The 20,167-nt window shown below is 36.5% G+C and overlaps 2 protein-coding genes and 1 long non-coding RNA gene across 7 annotated transcripts; 1 reads left to right on the plus strand and 2 right to left on the minus strand.

Annotated features, from left to right (window-relative positions):
- Positions 1-180: 180 nt before the first annotated feature.
- LOC110853196 lies at positions 181-12,430 on the minus strand. Of its 4 annotated transcripts, none has more exons than XM_022101446.2 (8): positions 12,005-12,430; positions 4,380-4,835; positions 2,402-2,502; positions 2,243-2,295; positions 1,981-2,159; positions 1,593-1,705; positions 1,388-1,519; positions 181-950 (listed from the first exon to the last, which is right to left on the minus strand). In XM_022101446.2, exons 2-8 carry the CDS (start codon positions 4,559-4,561, stop codon positions 454-456), a joined length of 1,257 nt encoding a protein of 418 aa, XP_021957138.1. In that variant the 5' UTR covers positions 4,562-4,835; positions 12,005-12,430; the 3' UTR covers positions 181-453. The 4 variants fall into 4 exon arrangements, with proteins under 4 accessions (XP_021957138.1, XP_021957154.1, XP_021957146.1 ...); XM_022101462.2 differs by lacking the exon at positions 12,005-12,430 and adding an exon at positions 6,168-6,539; XM_022101454.2 differs by lacking the exon at positions 12,005-12,430 and adding an exon at positions 5,928-6,124.
- Positions 12,431-15,298: 2,868 nt separating this feature from the next.
- Positions 15,299-16,898, minus strand: LOC110861833. Of its 2 annotated transcripts, XR_002549097.1 has the most exons (3): positions 16,725-16,898; positions 15,756-16,368; positions 15,299-15,461 (listed from the first exon to the last, which is right to left on the minus strand). XR_002549097.1 is itself a non-coding variant. In XM_022110976.2 (2 exons), exon 2 carries the CDS (start codon positions 16,352-16,354, stop codon positions 15,818-15,820), a length of 537 nt encoding a protein of 178 aa, XP_021966668.1. In that variant the 5' UTR covers positions 16,355-16,368; positions 16,725-16,897; the 3' UTR covers positions 15,622-15,817. The 2 variants fall into 2 exon arrangements, 1 of the variants encoding a protein (XP_021966668.1); XM_022110976.2 differs by lacking the exon at positions 15,299-15,461 and having other exon boundaries at positions 15,622-16,368; positions 16,725-16,897.
- Positions 16,899-17,728: 830 nt separating this feature from the next.
- Positions 17,729-18,657, plus strand: LOC110841763. Its single transcript, XR_002547251.2, has 2 exons — positions 17,729-17,886; positions 18,317-18,657. It is a non-coding gene; the product is annotated as an uncharacterized LOC110841763 (long non-coding RNA).
- The last annotated feature ends 1,510 nt before the right edge of the window (positions 18,658-20,167 follow it).

Here is a 20,167-nt window from a genome sequence, read left to right on the forward strand (position 1 = left end):
TGCTTTTCTGAAGAAATTAAGGAAGTGAAACGGAACCTGGGTTGGAAAAGGGGGAGATTTTTACACAAGCCAGAGTCCCACTGACTTGTTCCTACTTTTCCATGCGATTCAGAATTCAGATTCATGTACATACATGCAAACCAACGTTTTAATTTCTCCATTAATGTTCACAATTTTACATTTTTTTATTCTCGCTTTTACTTTTTCTCCAACAATTTACACACACACACGCTGTATGTAAATGTGGATATGTAAACATATATAAACAAAATATATAAATTCAGTCTGTATAGTAAAAAAAAACTTGCTAAAATATTTAACTTGACACAAACTATATGTATATGATTACAAGGAATTTACATGGATGACAATTAAACTATTATGTAATACACAACATATTTGATTAGGTATTTACGATTGATTAAGTAAGTAATTAATTAATTGGTATGCAAATTAAGCCGGGAGACCGTTAATTGTAACCTGGAGGGGTTGTGAGATAAGATCCGGCGTAATAATTTTATGTTGTCTCTGTCCCCCGTAAATGTCGGGGTGGTGATGGTGGCGATGCGGCGTCATGTCGTGATGGGTGGAAGAATTGTGTTTCTTATTTCTCGGCGGAGGCACGGGACCGGATGTGGTTGAGGAGGAGTTAAAAGTGGATGTGGGGTATGTCATGTGAGGATCGCCACCATAATTTGAAATATTTTGCGAATCCCGACCCCATTTTGGGTTAAATTTTCGCCTCGTTTCGCGTAAAAATAGGATAATCTCTCCCCGATAAAACCACCAGAGGACGAAACTGGCCACCGCGGTGAAGAAGAGGATGAGGATAAAGGCCAGAATGAAGGGCCAAACTTGTCCGGAGGATTGAGTATCTTGATCGGTAGGATATTCTGCAGGGTGCTGAGTAGTGTTCGATTTCGGTGTGGGAGGTTGACTCTCGAGTTTGTCTGGAAGAAGAATAAAAAAATAATTATATTGTACCCTTTTTAACGTAGGACTTGATGAATCATCACCAAAATCGTCGAAGTTAACATATTTTAATCATTTCTCGGCGTTAGAAGTTTATTTTAAAATTTTGGACGACAAATTTTTAGTTAGTAAGTTGATTAATAGAATAGGAATGAGTTTTTAAGCCATTTTAAATGAGTTCCAGTTTTTCTGAGGGCTTCTTCAATTCGAGATCTCTACTTTGAAAAAGTGTCAAAATTTGAAGTACATATTTTATTTAAATTGGTAACGATCTGCCCTACAAATTCGTCGTCCAGACTTGTAAAATAAATTCCCAGAGCGGAGATGTGATTAAAAATGTGCTGATTTTGGCGATGAGTCATGGAATCATAAAAATGTTTTGACAACATGTTGTCAATTCTGTTTGCATATGTACCTTCAGTAAATTCTGGCTCCTCTGCCGACGCGTAGCCCTTATCATCATAAACCGCAACGTCCGAACAGGCTCGAAACTCTTCTTGTGGTCCACACCCGATCCCTTCCGGTGATCCGTCGGCACATGGGCCTCCTGCGTTTTAATATGCAATTTCTACATAAAAAATTTGGTCCTAAATTTGTAATGATTTATCTTAAATACTGACCCCAACTATTGGCCGCGACATATCTCCACTGTAAAACACATTGCGTACATGTCAACCCCTTTGGCAGGAGGAAACGTGATTCAAAAACCTTTGTCCCTTCGCTAGGATAATACCTGTTTAAACACAACACAACATTGTCCGTTAAAATTTAGTAAAATTGTTCACCAAAATGGTGCACACGTTTTTTAACAGGCAATTAAATTCTTCCTTGTACAAAAGCAGAGGAGACACAAAAGAGAAACAAGAATAAAAAGGAGAAGAAGAAACGACCTTCCTTCCAGGAATGGATGGCCACATTGTAACAATTAGAATTGGACAACAATGGAATTTAGAAAGAAAATAATCTACCACGAGGAGAGCCCAATTTTAATACAATTTATGCACTCACCTGGGTCCCTCACTGTTTGATTGTTGGAGTAAATAATTGTCCAGACACTTCTGACTAACAACCTTTTTAGGATTATTATTTGGACAGAGTCTGAACTCAAAGTAACCTTTGTGGTTGGCAGTTAACTCCACTTTTAACCGAATTATCGAGTTCGTCCGGTACTTTCGGACTATAATCCCCTACACATACGACAAAATAATGGTCATGTATGTAGTAATAATTAGGTTTGCGAAATATGTAAATAAGTGGTGACGTGCAATACCTGAGCATAAGGGCCGCCAGCCTCGTTGGGTTTAGGTCCGTCGAAGGGGTCACCTAAAAATATTAGTGAAAAAAAACAGCAAAATTTTAGTTACACACAAATTCCTCCTCCCTGATGAGATGAGATGGAAAAAAATACATTTAATTTCTCTTCACTCACCACAAACCCCACATTTTCCACGGTTCTTTTGATGTTGTCGTGCAAATCCACCACAGTACAATTCATGATCATTATAGTTTGCGGTGGTGTTGAAACCGTATCTGTAAAAATAAATGCAAACAATGGATCAAAAATCAGAGTATTATTTATTGTTATCTTCTCGAAAGCTGTATATATAGTAGCAGTGGCCGCGGAAGCTGTGGGGACATCGGGGGACATTAACATTTTAGGATAGGGGAGGGTGGGGTTCATATGGCATGGGCAGATGGTGGGGACATCGAATAACCGTGGGGACATTGTCCCTCCGTCCCCACGCTTTCGCGACCACTGTATAAAAAAATATGTAGGGGGAAGAATATCATTCAGTCCTCCCGTCTCAAGCAAATAGGTGGTCGTGGTCATCATAAGAGTATCGTGAATTATTTGTGCAACTAATTTTCTAAACAATTCAACAATAAATTGCATGAAATAAAAGTCATATTGTAATATGACTTTACATAATATTTATAAATAACCGTGCAAATTTATTTATGGTTTTGATTAGTAATTGAATGCAAAAAACAAATATGATAGTGACTTTGATCGAGTTAGTGATGATAAAATTCTAATTTTTAAACAATTCAACAATAAATTGCACCTAATAAAGTTCATATTGTAACGTGATTTTGCATAATACTTGTGTGCAAATGATGCAAATTTATGGTTTTGATTAATAAATCGATTCTAAAAACAAATACGATAATGACTTTGACGATAAAATTTTAGAATTGCATGCCTGAGAAGAAAAGCGGTGTCTTTATCGCCCATCTTATTCATTGAAATGCAAAAAAGCGCTCTCGCGGGTGTGGCTCAATGTCAGGCTTATATCCATTTACTATTGAAAATATTGTAAAAAATTACCACCACCGCAAATTACTTGGGTGGGGGACACGACTCCAAAGGATTTCCGAGATTTGCAAGATTATTGCCAACCAAGCAACAATTTTACTATTTGTTTGTTCATGAGAGATGAGATTTACGATTTGGTTTATTGCTGTCAGACTAAAATTGCACACTTTCCGAGAGCTCTATTATGTCACATAGTACACAAATAAAAATTAAAATTAAGCCGACATCCTGTCTTTTCTTAGCAAAGGTTACGAACCATTTTGTAATTAGATTCGAGATCTCTGCTTGATTTAATAGCGGTTCATGGTGCAATCAAGCCTCAAACATAAACAACCCCATTTTACTGGCAAAAAAGGACGATGAGAATAAAGATAGGATGACAAACTACACAACTAATCGCTGTTATGTTAGTTAAAAAAATAGTTGTTGGTTAAATAATAAAAAGGATGTTGAGGTGACACAGGAGTGTCATGTCAATCTCGTTTCGTAAATATAAACACAAATTCAAGACGACGGTTAAACAAATTGGCCTTTTTTATTATTATTTTATTACGGCTTTCATGTACAGGGTTTCGTACCTTTCGGGTTTGGTACATTTCTTGCACTGCAACGCAAGGTGCAAGAAACTGCAAGAAAGTGCAAGAAATATGCGCCATATGGGGCGTAGTTTCTTACGCTTTGCATTTCTTGCAAGTCAAAATACCTGCAAAAAACCACTTTCTTGCCGTTATTTTTTGCAAGTGGTTACTTGCACCCGAAACCCTGTTCATGTGATTGCGATGTGATGGTTCAAATCTAGGATTGTGTAACATTTTACAACAATAGTTGAGAGAGTGGTATGGTATTAATGCCGGTGTCATGTCGTCGTGTGGTGGTTGGGATGTTGTGATTTGAACTGATTTGTTGTACTTATGACATGACTACAATTCATGAGAAGTAAAAAAGAATGAGAAATTGAACCGTTGTAGACAAACAATTGGTGTGAAAGTGTGTGTGAATAGTAATCCATACATATTTCATACGTGGTGTGACTGATGGAAATAAAGGAACGGTTGGGAAAGTTGTGGTGTGGTCATTTTTTTGTGCTCACCTCCACATCGAAGATCGGGACGGAGGTTCGATAAGCCTCCCATGGCTGGACACGCTGTGGGGGCAGGACGCCAAGAAGAGGAACGTGAAGAGGGAGACGCTCCCCCAAAATGTGAAAATGAGATGATGGACTAGGTCACTTTTTCGAGGATGAGATGTCCCCATTACAATTTTAGGCTCCATTTTTGTCACTTTTTAAAATATGTCGTCGTCAACTTTGATGTACGTAAACAAAACACGAGTTATTTATCACTGGAGGTCATGTTCGCATTCGCGAGTGGAAATTGGACACTGAATTTTATACAAGCGAGGAGGCATGCTTGACGGGGGTAGAAATTTGATCGGTATTCGAGTAATAGTTTTTTTTTACATTCTTTTCACTTATCGGAATAACTTTTTATAAAATGATTATCACTTTCGGGCCGGGTTCCATTCAACTCCAAATTCCAATCGTAACCTGAAAATTAGCAAAAACAGGACCAAATTAAGAGTTATTTTCAAGCATAATGTTTTAAAAAAATACGCACTGGTATACGCACTGGCACTGGGCCTTGAGATTCTACACATAAATTCATACTGCTATAGGTTTGTATGTAAAGTATAGCTAAATATTTACTCAAGATAACATATTATCAACATTACTATTTATTACTTGTTATTCTTAGCTAAACATAACTATGCAATTACTTAACTCCATTAAAAAAATACATAATTACCGATCGAACTAGTAAATCCACTTATTTGATTTACCTTTTACATATTACAATGGAATTCATTCTCACTCATTCATAAATAATTCCAAATTACAGTCGAAAAGTCAGTAAAGGAAAAAACTTTCTAATAATAGTGCAAAGTAAAACACGGCGAAGAAATAAAAACTGCGTGTGTAGCATTAAATATTGAGGAATGGCATGCATTGTTTGTAATGCACACCTTAAGAATAATAAGGATCGATACAATGCGTTGCATTCCGTCTCAAATCCTGTCTCAAATTTCAGTGGTAATATAATAATAATGTAATTCTAAACTAGAAACGTAACTAATTGCCTGCACTTCCTGAAGCGATCGTTACATGTGATCAGTGATCATGAAAAAGTCTACTTTTAGCAGTTTTCCGTCATATTTTGCAATTCTGCATCACTTCTTTCTAACCAACTCGGAAAGGATGTCCTGCTTGGCTGGTTAAATGTACAATTTTTAGCTCAAATTATTTAAAATAAATGCGAAAAAATTTAGCCCTAATAAATCTCAAATCTTCAACTTCTTACCGTGAAAAGGAGAAGTATTTGATATTATTTTGACACAAGTATCTCAACCAAGAAAAAAATGACATGAATTCCATCACTCAAAAACTTGTCGATGAAAAACTGTCTCAAAAAAATGACTTGGTGTTTAGAACCGGAAAAAACGCGTGTATGGTGTTCAGCAAAGAAAAATGCTCAATCTTCTCATTTCAAAAGTACACAATTTTAGCACAAATTATTACTTTTTAATTTGAAAAAATTTAGCCGTAATAAATCTTAAACTTTAAGAGTCTGTAACTTCTTACCGTGAAAAGCACTTCTGACGCGGTATTATTTTGACACAATTATCTCAACCAAGAAAGAAATGACACGAATTCCATCAAACTTGTCGAAGAAAAAGTGTCTCAAAAATGACTTGGTGTTTTTACACCCGGAAAAATGTGTGGTTTTTGAGCAGAGAAAATGGTCAATCTTCTCATTTCAAAGTCCTACCATAAACTGACCACCCGATAATAATAATATTTTACTTTGTCGTCACAACTTACATATTTTTCAGTCCCTTGTCCTACATCCTCCCAGACAACGTGTATCCGATCATGCACAACGTGTACATTTACGGAAGGGAACAAATAACAATGAAAACTCGACAATGACAGCTCACCGTGGAAGAAGGTGAGCACAAAATTTGGGTGGAATATTTGGGTTTATTTTTATTTTTGGTGGATTTACAATGGAAACTTTTCACATGTACGCACGTTACCTGTCTTACATGTCAGCAGGATTTAGGTTATTACTTCGCAAGAACGAGTCTGTCTTTAATCGTCACCACGATTGAGTGTTTGACTTTGACATAAGTTTTGGCTTACAAAAATCAACTTCCGAGATTCAAAGAATGTCCGAAAAAGACTGCATGAAGCATGAGTGATCGACCACCTCGGACATTTTCCTTTCTTACAAAATCGTGTCCAATACATGTGTACATATGTACAAGCATACATAATGGAGGTCTCTCAGCGTATGCGATCAGATTTTGGGTCAGACTAGTGTCAATTGGTCACAAAGTTAATTAGTATGAAATTTTCGAAAGACACAATCTCCCAATGGGCACATTTAGCGAAGATATTTGCATCCGAAGAGAAAAAGCTTCCTAAAGTTGACAAATTTTACACTTTCCAAATTTATTGCGCGTTTTGTCCTCTTCCGATGCAAATATTTTCGCCAAACGTGTCCATTAGTAGATCGTGTCTGTTGCAAATTTCATACTAATTAAATTTGTGATCGATTGACATCAGTTTTGCTCAAAATCTGAGTGCATTACGCTGGGAGACCTCCATGCTTCGTTTATACTTACAAGTATTCTTGTAAGACAAAGTGAGACGTGTGTATAGCGATTCTGCCCTAGTGACCATTTGTGTTGCGATGAGAATAATACAAAAATAACATGCATGATCAGACTGCACATATAAATCCACAGTGTATACAACTTCTTATTTTAAGCCCATATGCTTCTCTTACTGCTTTGATTTCATTCATTTATTTATGAAGGTGGAGAATAATGGATCGAATCCAACTCGGCTAATGCAAGGTGAACGAATGCAAGTACACCAACCAATAAAGACCTCGAGCTCGACTTTGCCTCCTAATGAATGGAAGCAAGCAAGTAAAGGGAAGGAATTTAGGGTATTTTATTTCAAAGTGCAGTACGTGCTCTATTTTTTTAGAAGACCAATTTACTTACTTTCTGCACTCAAATTTTTTTTTGTAGAAAAAACGTAAGTGGTTTAAGAGCTGAAGTCAAAAGAAATCATAAACGAATGAAAGGAACGAATTGTTGGATTCCTGTCAAATTTGTGGTGCGACCCAAGCGCAAATCGGATAAGGGTTTAAATACGTTCCAATAAATGGAAATGACAAGGCGCATTTACATACAAGTTATTGAGGGATATAAAAAAAAATGTGGAAATTCACTTCTTCGTCGGTGCCACGCAGTCTGAAAGTTGAAGTTGAACTTTAGCAAATACATAAAAAAGAGTTCATTTAACTCTTTTGTTAAATGTTGTCCACACCTTTATTAACAGGCAGTAGCAACAGCATCAATAAAAGCACGATGGGTAGCCAGTGTTTCGTTTTGTACGTTCCAAAAGCGTGAAAATCTTTTCAAAGTGTCCAAAGCGTTCAATATTTGAAAAATGAGGCAGCATGTTACAAGTTCTTTTTTAACGGCTTGGTGTGTAATACCACGAAATTTGGGAAAACTTTGGTTTTCATGTTTTCATATGAGAATTTCTCATTGAGAAATTAAGATATTTTTTAAACCAGACCTATTACACAACAAAATGGTTAAAATTATTGGGAGATTACATACATACACGTCAAAGGATTATCGAAATTTTGCCTCATTTTCTATTTTGGCCACTTTAGGACATTTCCAACGTCAATTCGGTGTCCAAAACTGGTTAAAACCCGTTTTGGACGGCTGTTTTGGTTGTGTGTTAAAACCACTCGTAAACCCTGTAGGTAGCGATACGTGAGAGGATAAAGATTGGAATTTATCACGTCTATAAAACAGTTTATATATTTTTCTCAACCTTCTCTTCTCCTCATTCTCAAGTCGGCTTCAATTAAAATCCCTTCACAATTGTCTTCCTCTTCTTTCTTGAATGGACAAAAAAGTGAAAAAAAGTCGTCACAAAAGTCTCTAAAATTGGGGAGACCATTTGGGAATGGAATTCCACTCACTCCTCCTTCCTTTGAAAATGAATTAAACGATCATCATCATGACCAAAATGATGACGGGCTGAAAAGTTGAGATGTTTTCATCTTCTTAGGACTGAATTCTTCATTTGTAGGATTAAGATTGGAATTGGATAATGTGACCAAGTTTTTCTAAGCAGATTATTGCACATGCATGATGATGGGTGAAATGAATATAGGCAGATGTGCGTGTAATTAATCGTAAGATGACACAACACATTGAAAATAAAAATACTTCCCAATTTGTACATGTTTTTCTTGCTCATTTTTTGGATAGGGTTGTTTTTTTTACCAAATTCAATTTTACATTACCTGCAAAATAAAACGCATGCAGCAATACGGCACAAAAACACCCCACCGAGTTTCAAATAAAAGTAACCTGTTCGCGTGTGAAAAAAATGACACGTAAATAAATGCGACACGCAAAGCTATCAACGCATGAAGATGATGAAATGTCGGAGTGGCGCAGCGTGAGAAAAACGTAAACTTTTCCTGGATGGATTGGATACATTGGATACATCTCTCAATACGAATTGCGTACAGGTCTTGCCGTTGTTTTTTATCGGACGAGGAAGACAATGCCCTCAATGAGATTAAAGTGAATCAGATTAAATTAAATGAAATTGGTGTGGGGATCTCTTTTCGCGATTTTGGAGGTGCGAATCACCATTCATTTTATCTAGAGCAGAGTGAATTCTGGTAGTAAAAGTGTTTTCATCTCGTTCTTTATACTATTGAGGCCGACTCACTACTTAAATAAAGTCCAACCTCGTAATGTACTTATGTGAAGTTGGTATATTTAGGATATTTTTTGCCAAGGAGCGACCATGATGCAGGACCGCAAATTTTCACGAGGAGAGAAACTACTCTGCTCGTGTATTTACTAATAATGATGCGACATGTTTTTATTTTTAATGATTTTCATTCATAATTTGACCACTTGTGAGTTGTTGATGTGCTTTATTCTGATGATGATACACACACAAACACAAACCACGACGAAATAAACCTCGTACGAACAGTAGTCCATAAGCCACGAAGAAATGCCATTATAACAATATTTTCCTAGTCCTCCGATGGGTTTCAGACACACATGCAAAACCTTATCATCATTATCATCCTCATTACTATTTATTTTATGACAGAAGAAGACGAACAAGGGTACAAAAAATTCCTGTACAAAGCTTATCATCATCTTTGAATATGCATTCATGTCGCATACAAAAATAATAAAGGGCACGATTCTTGATGAGATTTCCATTCAAGCGTGCCCAAGATTAATCAAAGTAATGAAATAATAATTATGAGAAGAAATAAGAAGCAAATAAATAAATAAATAAATAGGAAAGCGCTCATCCGCACAAATTCAGAAGAAGAAGCAGAAGAACGCAACTCTATTTCCGATGTGTACAACACACATTTCTTATTTTCTTCCCATGCGCATACCTACAACCAAATTATAAAATTAATTAGTTGAATCCTTGAGTTGATTGTTTTAAGTTCAAGAGCTGCAGCCATTACGACTCGTAATTTACGAGTAATAAGTAAGATATCACGATAAACTTGAGAGTTTAATTTGAGAAAAATGCAAAACTTCCTTCATTCCAATCCTCATCATTCAAATCCTCATCACTTAAAAAGTGAGAGGTAACAAGTGCAAGAAAATTATTTCGGTAAATTACTCATTGTCAATTTACTCTTCTTCTGAACGAAACAGAAATGAAATCCTGTTTGTGAATTGCGTGCAGGATAAAAGAACTCCACTTGTTTTAAATCATGACAAATTGTTTCTGTCCGGATTGAATTGAATTGTGGAATACAGAAAATTGCACTTTTACTTTTTTTTACCACTTTATTTCCGACGTCTTGACTAATTCCAAGTGTTTAAAGGAAAAACTCAATGCTGTCATGATAATAGAGGAGTCGATCAATAGTGCAGCGTATTTCATCACTTTTTGACACTGTATTAAAAAAAAGAAGAGAGAGAGAGATCAAATGCAGCCATGCAAACTCAGTGGCCGCGGAAGCGTGGGGACAGAGGGACAATGACCCCACGGTTTTCGATGCCCATCTTATAGATAAGCCCCTCCCTCCTAAATGTTAATATCCTCAGAAGTCCCCCCGTCTTCCGCGACCAATGCTTATCGTACATAAGTGTAAATGTGCCATATCCGATTTCTTGTTCTTCCTTTGCAGATGAAGTTGGATTACATACATAAATAAAGTGCTCAAATAATTGGTGAAGAATGACGGCAAAATAAGAGAGAGGCAGTAAATCAAATGAGTTCGAGTTGAATAATGCAGAAAAAGTTGGAACAAGAGAACAATGCGAAACTTTACATGGTTGGGAAGGAAGAAGAAGACGAAGAATGATGATAAGTGAGCAGATAAAGATCACTTTGTGTGTGCGCAATGTCTATTTTAGGCATATTATTTCATGGATGCAGGAGCAGGTGGCATGAAAAATGTTCCTTTTTAAATATAAATAAATACTACGTAATACTTACTTGGCTAAGAACAAGGACATTTTTTCTTGCTTTTCTTGTTCTGACCACGGCACAATTATTTATCTGATAGAAATGTATGTACTGCATTTCCTTGCAAGAATAGCTTTGCTTGGTTTGGTTGGAGGTGCAACGACTGGAGCGAATTCATGGTCAGAACAAACTGTAAAATTCACATGCCCTCGTGTGCAAGGAGTTTATGTATTATCATGGAGTACGAGAAGTAGGGTTTCGCCGTGGTGTGGTTTTAACCAATGTCAAAACAGCAATTCAAAACGGGTTTTAACCCGTTTTGGATACCGAATTTTGGATGTCCAAAATGTCAAAAGTGTCCTAAATAGAAAATGGGGCGAAATGTTTCAAGTTCTTCAAAACTAATAGGAGATTACATATCTTCACAGATTTGCAAAAAAAGTCGTTAATAAAGAACTTGCTACATTTTTAAATGTTCAACGCTCTTGGATGTTTTGGACGTCCAAAATTATTTTTCACAGTTTTAGACGCTTTAGGACGCTTTAGTCCAGTCTAACCAACCAGTAGTTTTGGGCGTGCAAAACGAAACACTGTACAAGTAAACGAAATGCATGCATAATATCTATGAAGTACTCTAGCATGCTGCTGGGCGTTGTTTATTTGTTAGGGTAGATTTGTGATGGATGGGAGATGATATTGGGTGGCAAACAAAGTTTGTCAAACCGGTAGTAATACATACAGAGCCATCCTTGAACCTTTGAACCTTTGACTCCGAAGTTGGTGATCGTAGTCATCGTGGATTCAGTTGCTCTAGAATTTTAAATAAATAATAGGAACCAAAACTACGCTGCAACTGAAACCAACCCTTCTCTGACCTTGTGGTATCTCTGGTGAGAAGTAGTGAACCCATTAGAAATATGGTGCATGCACTCACAATAAATAAGCGTCGTGATCTCATTTCCCATTCACCGTCACCAATCATCGTCTCATCAAGCATCTTATAGCATAATGTACACTACACGAATGCAGATTAAGAGGTATACATACATACTCGTGCTATCTATCTTTATGCCGACCAATATTTTGTATATACGGTCTGATTTTGTACCTCAAACTCAATTTTGACACAAAATAAGCAGAAATATACTTACTTGGTCATGAATCATCCAGTTGGCGTCGTCACTTTTGCATAAATTCCCTGGACTTCGTAAATTACCGTTTTCGTATGTATAACAGTAGCAAAAAAAAAGCGTGTAACAACTCCACGCGTCAAACTTCAATATTAACGGTACCAACTGGTCTCATTCGATATTCGGGTCTCGTTCACACGCACGACGCGAATTATAACTGGATCGTCAACTCCGTCAAGTCAGCAACGCTTTAATTGCAACGCACAAATATACACGCACTTTTATTTTATTGTTCTAGTCTTATTCGGTCAGGTATTGAACTCTGCAAAGTTATGGTTTTACCAACGCGGCAGCAGCGCCCTGCGTCAAACGTGCGTTTTCCTCCACCATTTCTGTCCGACTGCTTCGAGAGAGATGCAGACGTCGAAGTCTAAGTTATTCACTGCAAAGTAAAGTGCATCGCGTATAAAAACAACAATGCAATGTAAATCTGACGCCAATAACAATGTGGATGGGTGGGTTAGACGGTGAGTGAGGTGCTTGTTTGCTGCTTGGTTAGTGCATATTGTTGCATTTGTGGTGATCTCTGTGCTAAAAGTTGAAGCAAAGTAAAGTACAAAGGGCTGTTGGCGTGGTTTCTTAAGATGAGATAGATTCAACCCTTTCTAGGGCATGCAATACCGGGGTTGGTTTCCAAAACCGGTATTCGGTATTTTCGGTATTGGGACCTTCGGTAATACCGGTATTACCGACACCATATGTTAAATATGTATTACATAAGCTATGGAAAATACGAGGCAATAAATACATAGTAAAAACTCTGCAAGGCATTAAATGCTGATGTGTAATAAATATCACTAAAATGAACATTCTTCAAATCACTAAGAAAAAAGGTTGGTCATATGCCTCTTAACAAATTAAACTACGAGGTTCAAAGTTCCAGTGTTTGGCAAAGACAAACAATTTCAAGCGGGTTCAAATCAAATCAAATCAGCTACTGGTTCAAATTTTTAACTATGCATTATCTGATATGCCCACTATGTTCTATTGGCTCCTAATGTCGCAACTTTTACAAATTCCTCAAGTTTTCTACATACCTAAACATGTACATGAGCGAAAATGTCCAAAAACTCCAAAATTCTAACATTATCTAAAAATACATTTTGTGTACATATATATGTAACATTACTCAAATATGCAAAAGATATTTTCCGTGAATTTAAAAATTTCTGCCTGAGTCGTAAAATGGTTGTTGGTTGACTGACAATGGAACCTCTTTTCAAGCTACACCGGGATTGACTGACGAGTTATATCAAAAAATCAAGCCAAAAATTAGCACTCACATGGCGTTTATCGTTCCGTTGTATGGCCCATTTGAAGAAAAATATTGGGGGTGAAAATACCCACGAGCGCCGTGGGTTTTCGTCTCGTGGAGGAAAAGGGAGAGAAAATTTAATAAAAACTTGAACTTTATAAAAATTAGGAATCACATGACGCTTATCATTCCGTTGAATGGCCACTACTTTAATGAAAAATATTGGCGGCAAAGTTCAAGTTTTTATTAAATTTTCTCTCCCTTCCTCCACGAGACGAAAACCCACGGCGCTCGTGGGTATTTTCACCCCAATATTTTTCTTCAAATGGGCCATACAACGGAACGATAAACGCCATGTGAGTGCTAATTTTTGGCTTGATTTTTTGATGTAACTCGTTAGTCAATCCCGGTGTAGCTTGAAAAAAAGGTTCCATTGTGAGTCGATTTATCGGATTACGGTATCCGTGAAGCATTTCTGGGGTTTGTACCTTCTTAACAATAATGATTCGGCTATTTGAAATTTAGTATTTGTTCGCATGATTTCCGCAGATACGCGGTCTTTTATGAGTCTCGTTCGGTTTACCCGGATTGTGAGCTTCTTAGAAATTTTTATACACGACAATCTGCCTGAATAAACATCTTATTTAATATTATAAGTTATCGAGGCATCAATTTCTCAAGTATTTTTTGAAAATTTTCGGAAAGTTTAAAAATAAATGTTCTAGAATATTCATAAATAAAGTTAAATGTATGTTGGGTGTGAGTGATAAATTTCTCATAAGTTTCATCTGCCAAAAGTTTGATTTTTTTGGTTGAATCAGTTGAATTTGCTTGACTGAAAGACGGTATAAATATGTCAAATTTTTAACTTGAATACCGGTATTGAGCTCGTCAATACCGGTATTCGGTATTCGGTAATACCGGTGAATACCGGTACTCGAATACCGGTATTGCATGCCCTAACCCTTTCCTCTCGCCTGCTTCCTTCCTTTTACACGGCTCAAAATCGTTTACCAATTTACATCCATCTTCCATCCACTCTGCATTATTAATCTTTAACAAGTTGGTTGGCAGGGTTTGTTTTTTGCTGGTTTGCTGCATTTTTTGCAGTGTAAAAGCAAGCCACGCAAGAAATGTGAGGTGCAAGAAACTGCAATATGCGCCATCAGCCACGCGTCGTATGACCTGGCGACGAGAAGTCGTTTCTTGCGCCTTGCATTTCTTGCAGGTCAAACTAGCTGCAAGAAACCACTTTCTTGCCATTATTTCTTGCAGGTGGTTATTTGCATCCGAAACACTGTTTGTTGGATCATTTGTTGGAATGGAGCACTATTTGCAACGTCATAGTTAATGAACTTCTCGTCGGCGTCGAATGATTTGATCATTCAAAGAATCTTCAATATCGAGAAAAATGTAAACTTAAAAAAATAAATGTGCTCCTAATTTTTGCACTTTTCAAAAATCATTTGATCTTGAGAGAAGATATTTACGTTGAAATAAAATGAGCGAGCAGGTTTTGACTCGAGGTTGTCTTGTGGCTTTGTTTATATTTTTTTGCTTTGAAATCGTAGAGACGGATTTATGGCAAGATTTGAAGTCATGCAGAATACATTTCTGACACCTCGAGAAGTTAAGTAAATGAGAAAGTCGTGATGAGAATTGATGACGGGCTCAATTACGACGCTTTAATGAGACGAACTTAACGTGGTGGTCATTATATGTGCATTGTTTTAACTGCTTTGTTTCTCCTTGTGGTGTAGTCCAAGTACTTATCAAGTTCAAATCTGGAAAAAATGGAGAATTTTCTAACCATTTACATACCTAGGAATGGGATAGCATGGCAAGGAATGCAGATTTTTTTCTCTTATTACAAACTTTAGTATGCGTACTGCACATCGAAATTCTGCTAAAATGATGTATTCCTTAATATGATTGTGTTTTTATACATTTCAGAGCTTGTTAAGTTATGAATATTTATATGCTTAGCAATTACGCTGTAGTTTCTCATTAATTATGATGTTTTAATTACTCAACTTTGCCCAAAATTCACAAATAATTATGATATTATGGAACATTTATTGGTATGTATAAATAAGAAATCGCTTCAATAGCATAAATTTATGTACATGCAATACATTCATAGGAAATTGAAAAACTGGCGGACTAACAATAGAGGTTTATTGACGAAATTAGTGTCAATCGATCACAAATTTCAGTAGTATGGAATTTGCGAAAGACACAATCTCCTAATGCGCAGGTTTGGCAGAGATGATTGCATCCGAAGAAGAGAAAACGCACAGTAAATTTTAAAAAAGTATAAAATTTGCCAACTTTAGGCCTGTTTTCTCCTCTTTGAATGCAAATATCCGTCCGTCAAACCTTTGGTCTTTTGCAAATTTCATATTAATTAAATTTGTGATCGATTGACACTAATTTGGTCAAAATATGTGAGCATACGCATAGGGAAACTTCCATTGTGAGTATCGGATACAAAAATTTATAAAAACGAATCACAAGATTCAAACGTCTAACACGTTCACCGCATTTTTCCACTCTGCAACCACAAATTGACTATTGGGCTCCCCGGATTTTTCCAATTTGCAAATTTGAACATGTTTGTAAACTTCCCAATAACGACTCCACTCATTTTTGGTCATCATTTCTTGAACTTCCCCATAATTTCCTTCATGCTTGTCGAACATTTGAAGCATCCTGTGATTGAATCCGTGCAAGGCTTCCATTTGAAATGCTGTGAGAGGTTTCCTGTCTTGCCGGACGAAGACGACGTCGCCAACGTCGTTCTGCCATTTGGGAAACGGTGCAAACCCATTCGCCACGCTGATCATCATGCGTGTCGAAATTTGGTTAGTGCCGAAGGTGCTCTGGTCCTGGATAGCGAGGAGGGAAAGGCCAAACTTTTCGGGAATTGGACAAATGTCGCCAAACTTCAAGAGGTTATGGTTAACCTTGGCTTGGATGAAGCGTCCTGCGTCCAGGTTTCCGAGACAGGCCACCTTCACACCAATCACACCAGAGTGACCACAGGTGTTGGCCATTATGTATTTATAATCTTTGTAAAAATGCAAAAAAAGAATAATTTTTCTATTAGATTTTTTAGAAATGAAAGCGTCCTCACGACAATGTCTTATTTCGCATCGCAACTCATTTAGCAAAGCTCAAGTGAGGGGATTCACAAAATATGATTTCGCAAATGTCACAAGTCTACTTCTAAAAGCACATATTTTGATGTTGTTTCCATTAATTTTTGTAACTACTCTTGCTGGAAATAATTTTGCGAAATAAAAACATGCCCATCTGCTGGGTAAATTTGCGAAAAATCATATGGTTTGGATATGATGCTATGCTTAATTTGCTAAATATGCGAAGATTGTCGTGGGTACGCACAGAGAAAATTTTTGGACTTACTGTTAGTCAGTTAATTAGGAAATTTAGAAGATTATTTAATTGTTCCAATAGGCAAGTTATCCCGCTTAATTTAGTAGAAATAATGCGTCACTGATTCATAATATCTATCAAGAGAAATTGTATTACTGTGGATATTTTGTCTCTTGGTGGAAGCTTACTGATTAGTAATCATATTAGGAATCATACCACAACATTGACAAACCTGTCATGAAAATTAAGCAATTTGACTATGGAGTAAAAATAGCGATACGTAAATTCAAAGTGACAACTCGCATCTAACCAAATACAAAATTATGACCGATGCAGAATAGACTGCAATAATTTGTAGGGCATAATTTTCAGGAAAAGTTTTAGCCCCAATTCAAAATCAATGGGCCAAAATCTTGGTGCTTTCTGCATGAGAAGATTTTTCGATATGAAGATACAATTCTCCTGAAATTCAGATCAGCTCAACACAACGAAATGCAATCTCCATTCAGGCCAAAATTCTTACTTTCGCATGGACAGAGACAGCAATGTCTATGAATTTTGGTCCTCTCTAAATGTTGATCATCCGGACGGACAGGACAGGACAGCAAAACTGAGAATTACTCATGTGCATAAATAGACCAGAACTGAATCATCATATTTTATTTTACGTCCACTTTACTCAACTTACATAATTATTACTCTATCGTGTCAAGGAGACGAGAAATATGTGCGCAAGTAAGAAGAAATAAAGATCTAAATGAGTCCACATTTCGCAGTTTATCAGCTAATAAACAAACATACGCCACGAGCAGTGGCCGCGGAAGCAGTGGGGACATGTGGGGACATTAGAACTGCCGGATAGGGGAGGCAGGAGTTAAATATAACATAAACGACATTGGATAACCGAGGGGACATTGTCCCTCCGTCCCCACGCATCCGCGGCCACTGGACAGAGTGAAGCTAGGATGAGTCCTAACTTTGCTTCATACACAAAATTAAGATGCTCAATTAAACTGAAAGATAATGATCGTCTTTTTTTGCATGACAACATTCAATGCGTACATGGGCCACTTTGCATAAACAGTTTTGCAATCAAAGTCACTAAAGTCGAAACAGTTCCAGTTTTACTTTTGTAAAGAACGGACGCTATTTTTCCAGCTATCGAGCAAACACATACATAAAGCGAAACAAAGTACGTGCAAAATTATTATTTGGTTACGAATTAAAGCTTTAGTTCGTAATTTGCATGCAAATTCGCGTTATTTAAGTATTTATGAAAAAGACTAAAATATTTTTATTCATTTTATGGACTTTATTTCGTCAAATTTTTCAATTCACAATTTTTATTGTATTTCAATTTTTTCCAAGGAAAATATTTCCGTCTAATAAATTATTGAAATACTTCAAATATTTACGTATATATTTATTAGTTTCTGAAATGTTTGCGAAAATATCAAAACATTGAAAAATAAAAATAAAATTTTGTAATTCTATCAGAACTAGAGGACACATTTGAAAAGTTAAAACTTCGTGATTTATTTCCCATGAAAAAGACAAAAATAACCACATTCTGAAATTCAGCAACAGGGCGAAATTTATAATTGGTCTGAATTTTCTCCTAGAATGGTTGGACACATGAAGTTTTTGATTCTTGGACTGGTCATTCTCTCGATTGGCGTGATGTCCTCGGTTGACGCTGGATACGGGTGCAACGGTCCGTGGGACTACAACGACAACGTGTGCTCAGTCCACTGCCTCGCCACCAGCCTCTCCTCCGGCGCCTGCCGTTGGTTCACTGGATTTTTTAGGTGTCACTGCGACTAATTTACATACATGCAGGAACGACTCTTGCCACACTACTTATTGTTTGGTTAACAAATCTTTAATAAAATTCGTTTAAGCGTAAATTTAGATGCAAAATGTAGATTTCTTGAATAAATCATTGTTCTTGTTGTTACTTGTATATAAGCTTCGGATAAAATTTGCATGCACCTTTTATTTCCCATAACGGGGCAGATTTGACGAGGTCACAATGGAGGTCTCCCAGCGTATGTTCTCCGATTTTGAGCAAACTATTTAGTGCCAGTCGATCACAAATTTAATTAGTATGACGTTTGCGAAAGACGCGTCTCCCAATGGTCACGTTTGGTAGGGATATTTGCATCCGAAGAGGAGAAAAGCGCAGTAAATTAGGAAAGTGTAAAGTGTATCAACTTTTGGACCCGTTTTCTCCTCTTCGAACGGAAATATCTCTGCCAAACGTTCGCATTCGGAGATGTGGTGTCTTTCACAAACGTCATACTAATTAAATTTGTGATTGATTTACACTAGTTTGCTAAAAATAGGAGAGCATACGCTGGGAGACGTCAATTGTCAGGTTGTACTAAACAGATTGGATAATCATTTTACTGAAAGGATTAGTATTTAAGAGAATCTGGTCACAAAAACATGTATTCAATTTAATCTCACCTTATGGCTGGGTAGAAAGTGCGCTCGCACTGCCATGTATGTACATAATACGTACATAATTATACGTTAGACTAATATGAACTACCTTATATCAAATGAATACAAGATTATTTAGTTCTTGGACAGACTTGAAATTCTATTTATTTATGTTACGTGACTTTCCTCCCCTTCTGCTGGTTAGCTTGGTTGATAACCTAAGATGATGATATCGAGTGAAATGATTTGGTCGGCCTCATAAATCATATGTCCTCTTTTCTTAATGTTCCAGTAATATTTCAGGAAGATCTCATACATTCATCTGTAAATACATACATACGTGCAGGAAATGCATAACATGCAAATATATTAATTAAATGCTCGGTCCGAATAATTAACTCGTCATGAAATATTATTATTATTAACATAATTAATAACTTTGAAAATCTTAAATATAATTATAATTTTAGAGTGATACAAGTCTAATGGTACTCACACATTCTAATCAATTACATTTACGACAAGCAATTACTCGTTAGATTATCTTGAGTAAATTATTTAGCTTCCTGCCTACAGAAATAAATACAGCTTGTGTAGCTAAAAATAGTAATTACTTTATTACAGATTGTCAACCTCCTCTACTGATGCGTAGTTTCACTAAAAAGTGAAGAATAGCATGACAAACTGCAAGTTACAATTAATTTTAATGACATCTTAAAATTTAGTGGGACATATAAATGAAACTCTATAATTAAATTACACAATGTAATGTAAACATTCAGTTGGACAACGAAAATCAGTGCAGCAATTGCATAGAGCTAAATACGTATATATATCACACTAACAGAGCAATTAAGTTGCCAGTATCGCAGATATGAAAATTGAGACAATATTATTCTTCTTCTCGAGGCACTTGCAATCATAAAAGGTCCAGCATTATTTGATGATTGAGCATAATAGTTCAAGAAACTTAGTGGTGTACGTACTTTCGCCGTAATATCGAAATATTCACGTTAATTAAAAAACAA

Source organism: Folsomia candida, unplaced genomic scaffold, assembly GCF_002217175.1.
Source record: "Folsomia candida strain VU population unplaced genomic scaffold, ASM221717v1 Fcan01_Sc001, whole genome shotgun sequence".
Taxonomy (NCBI): domain Eukaryota; kingdom Metazoa; phylum Arthropoda; class Collembola; order Entomobryomorpha; family Isotomidae; genus Folsomia; species Folsomia candida.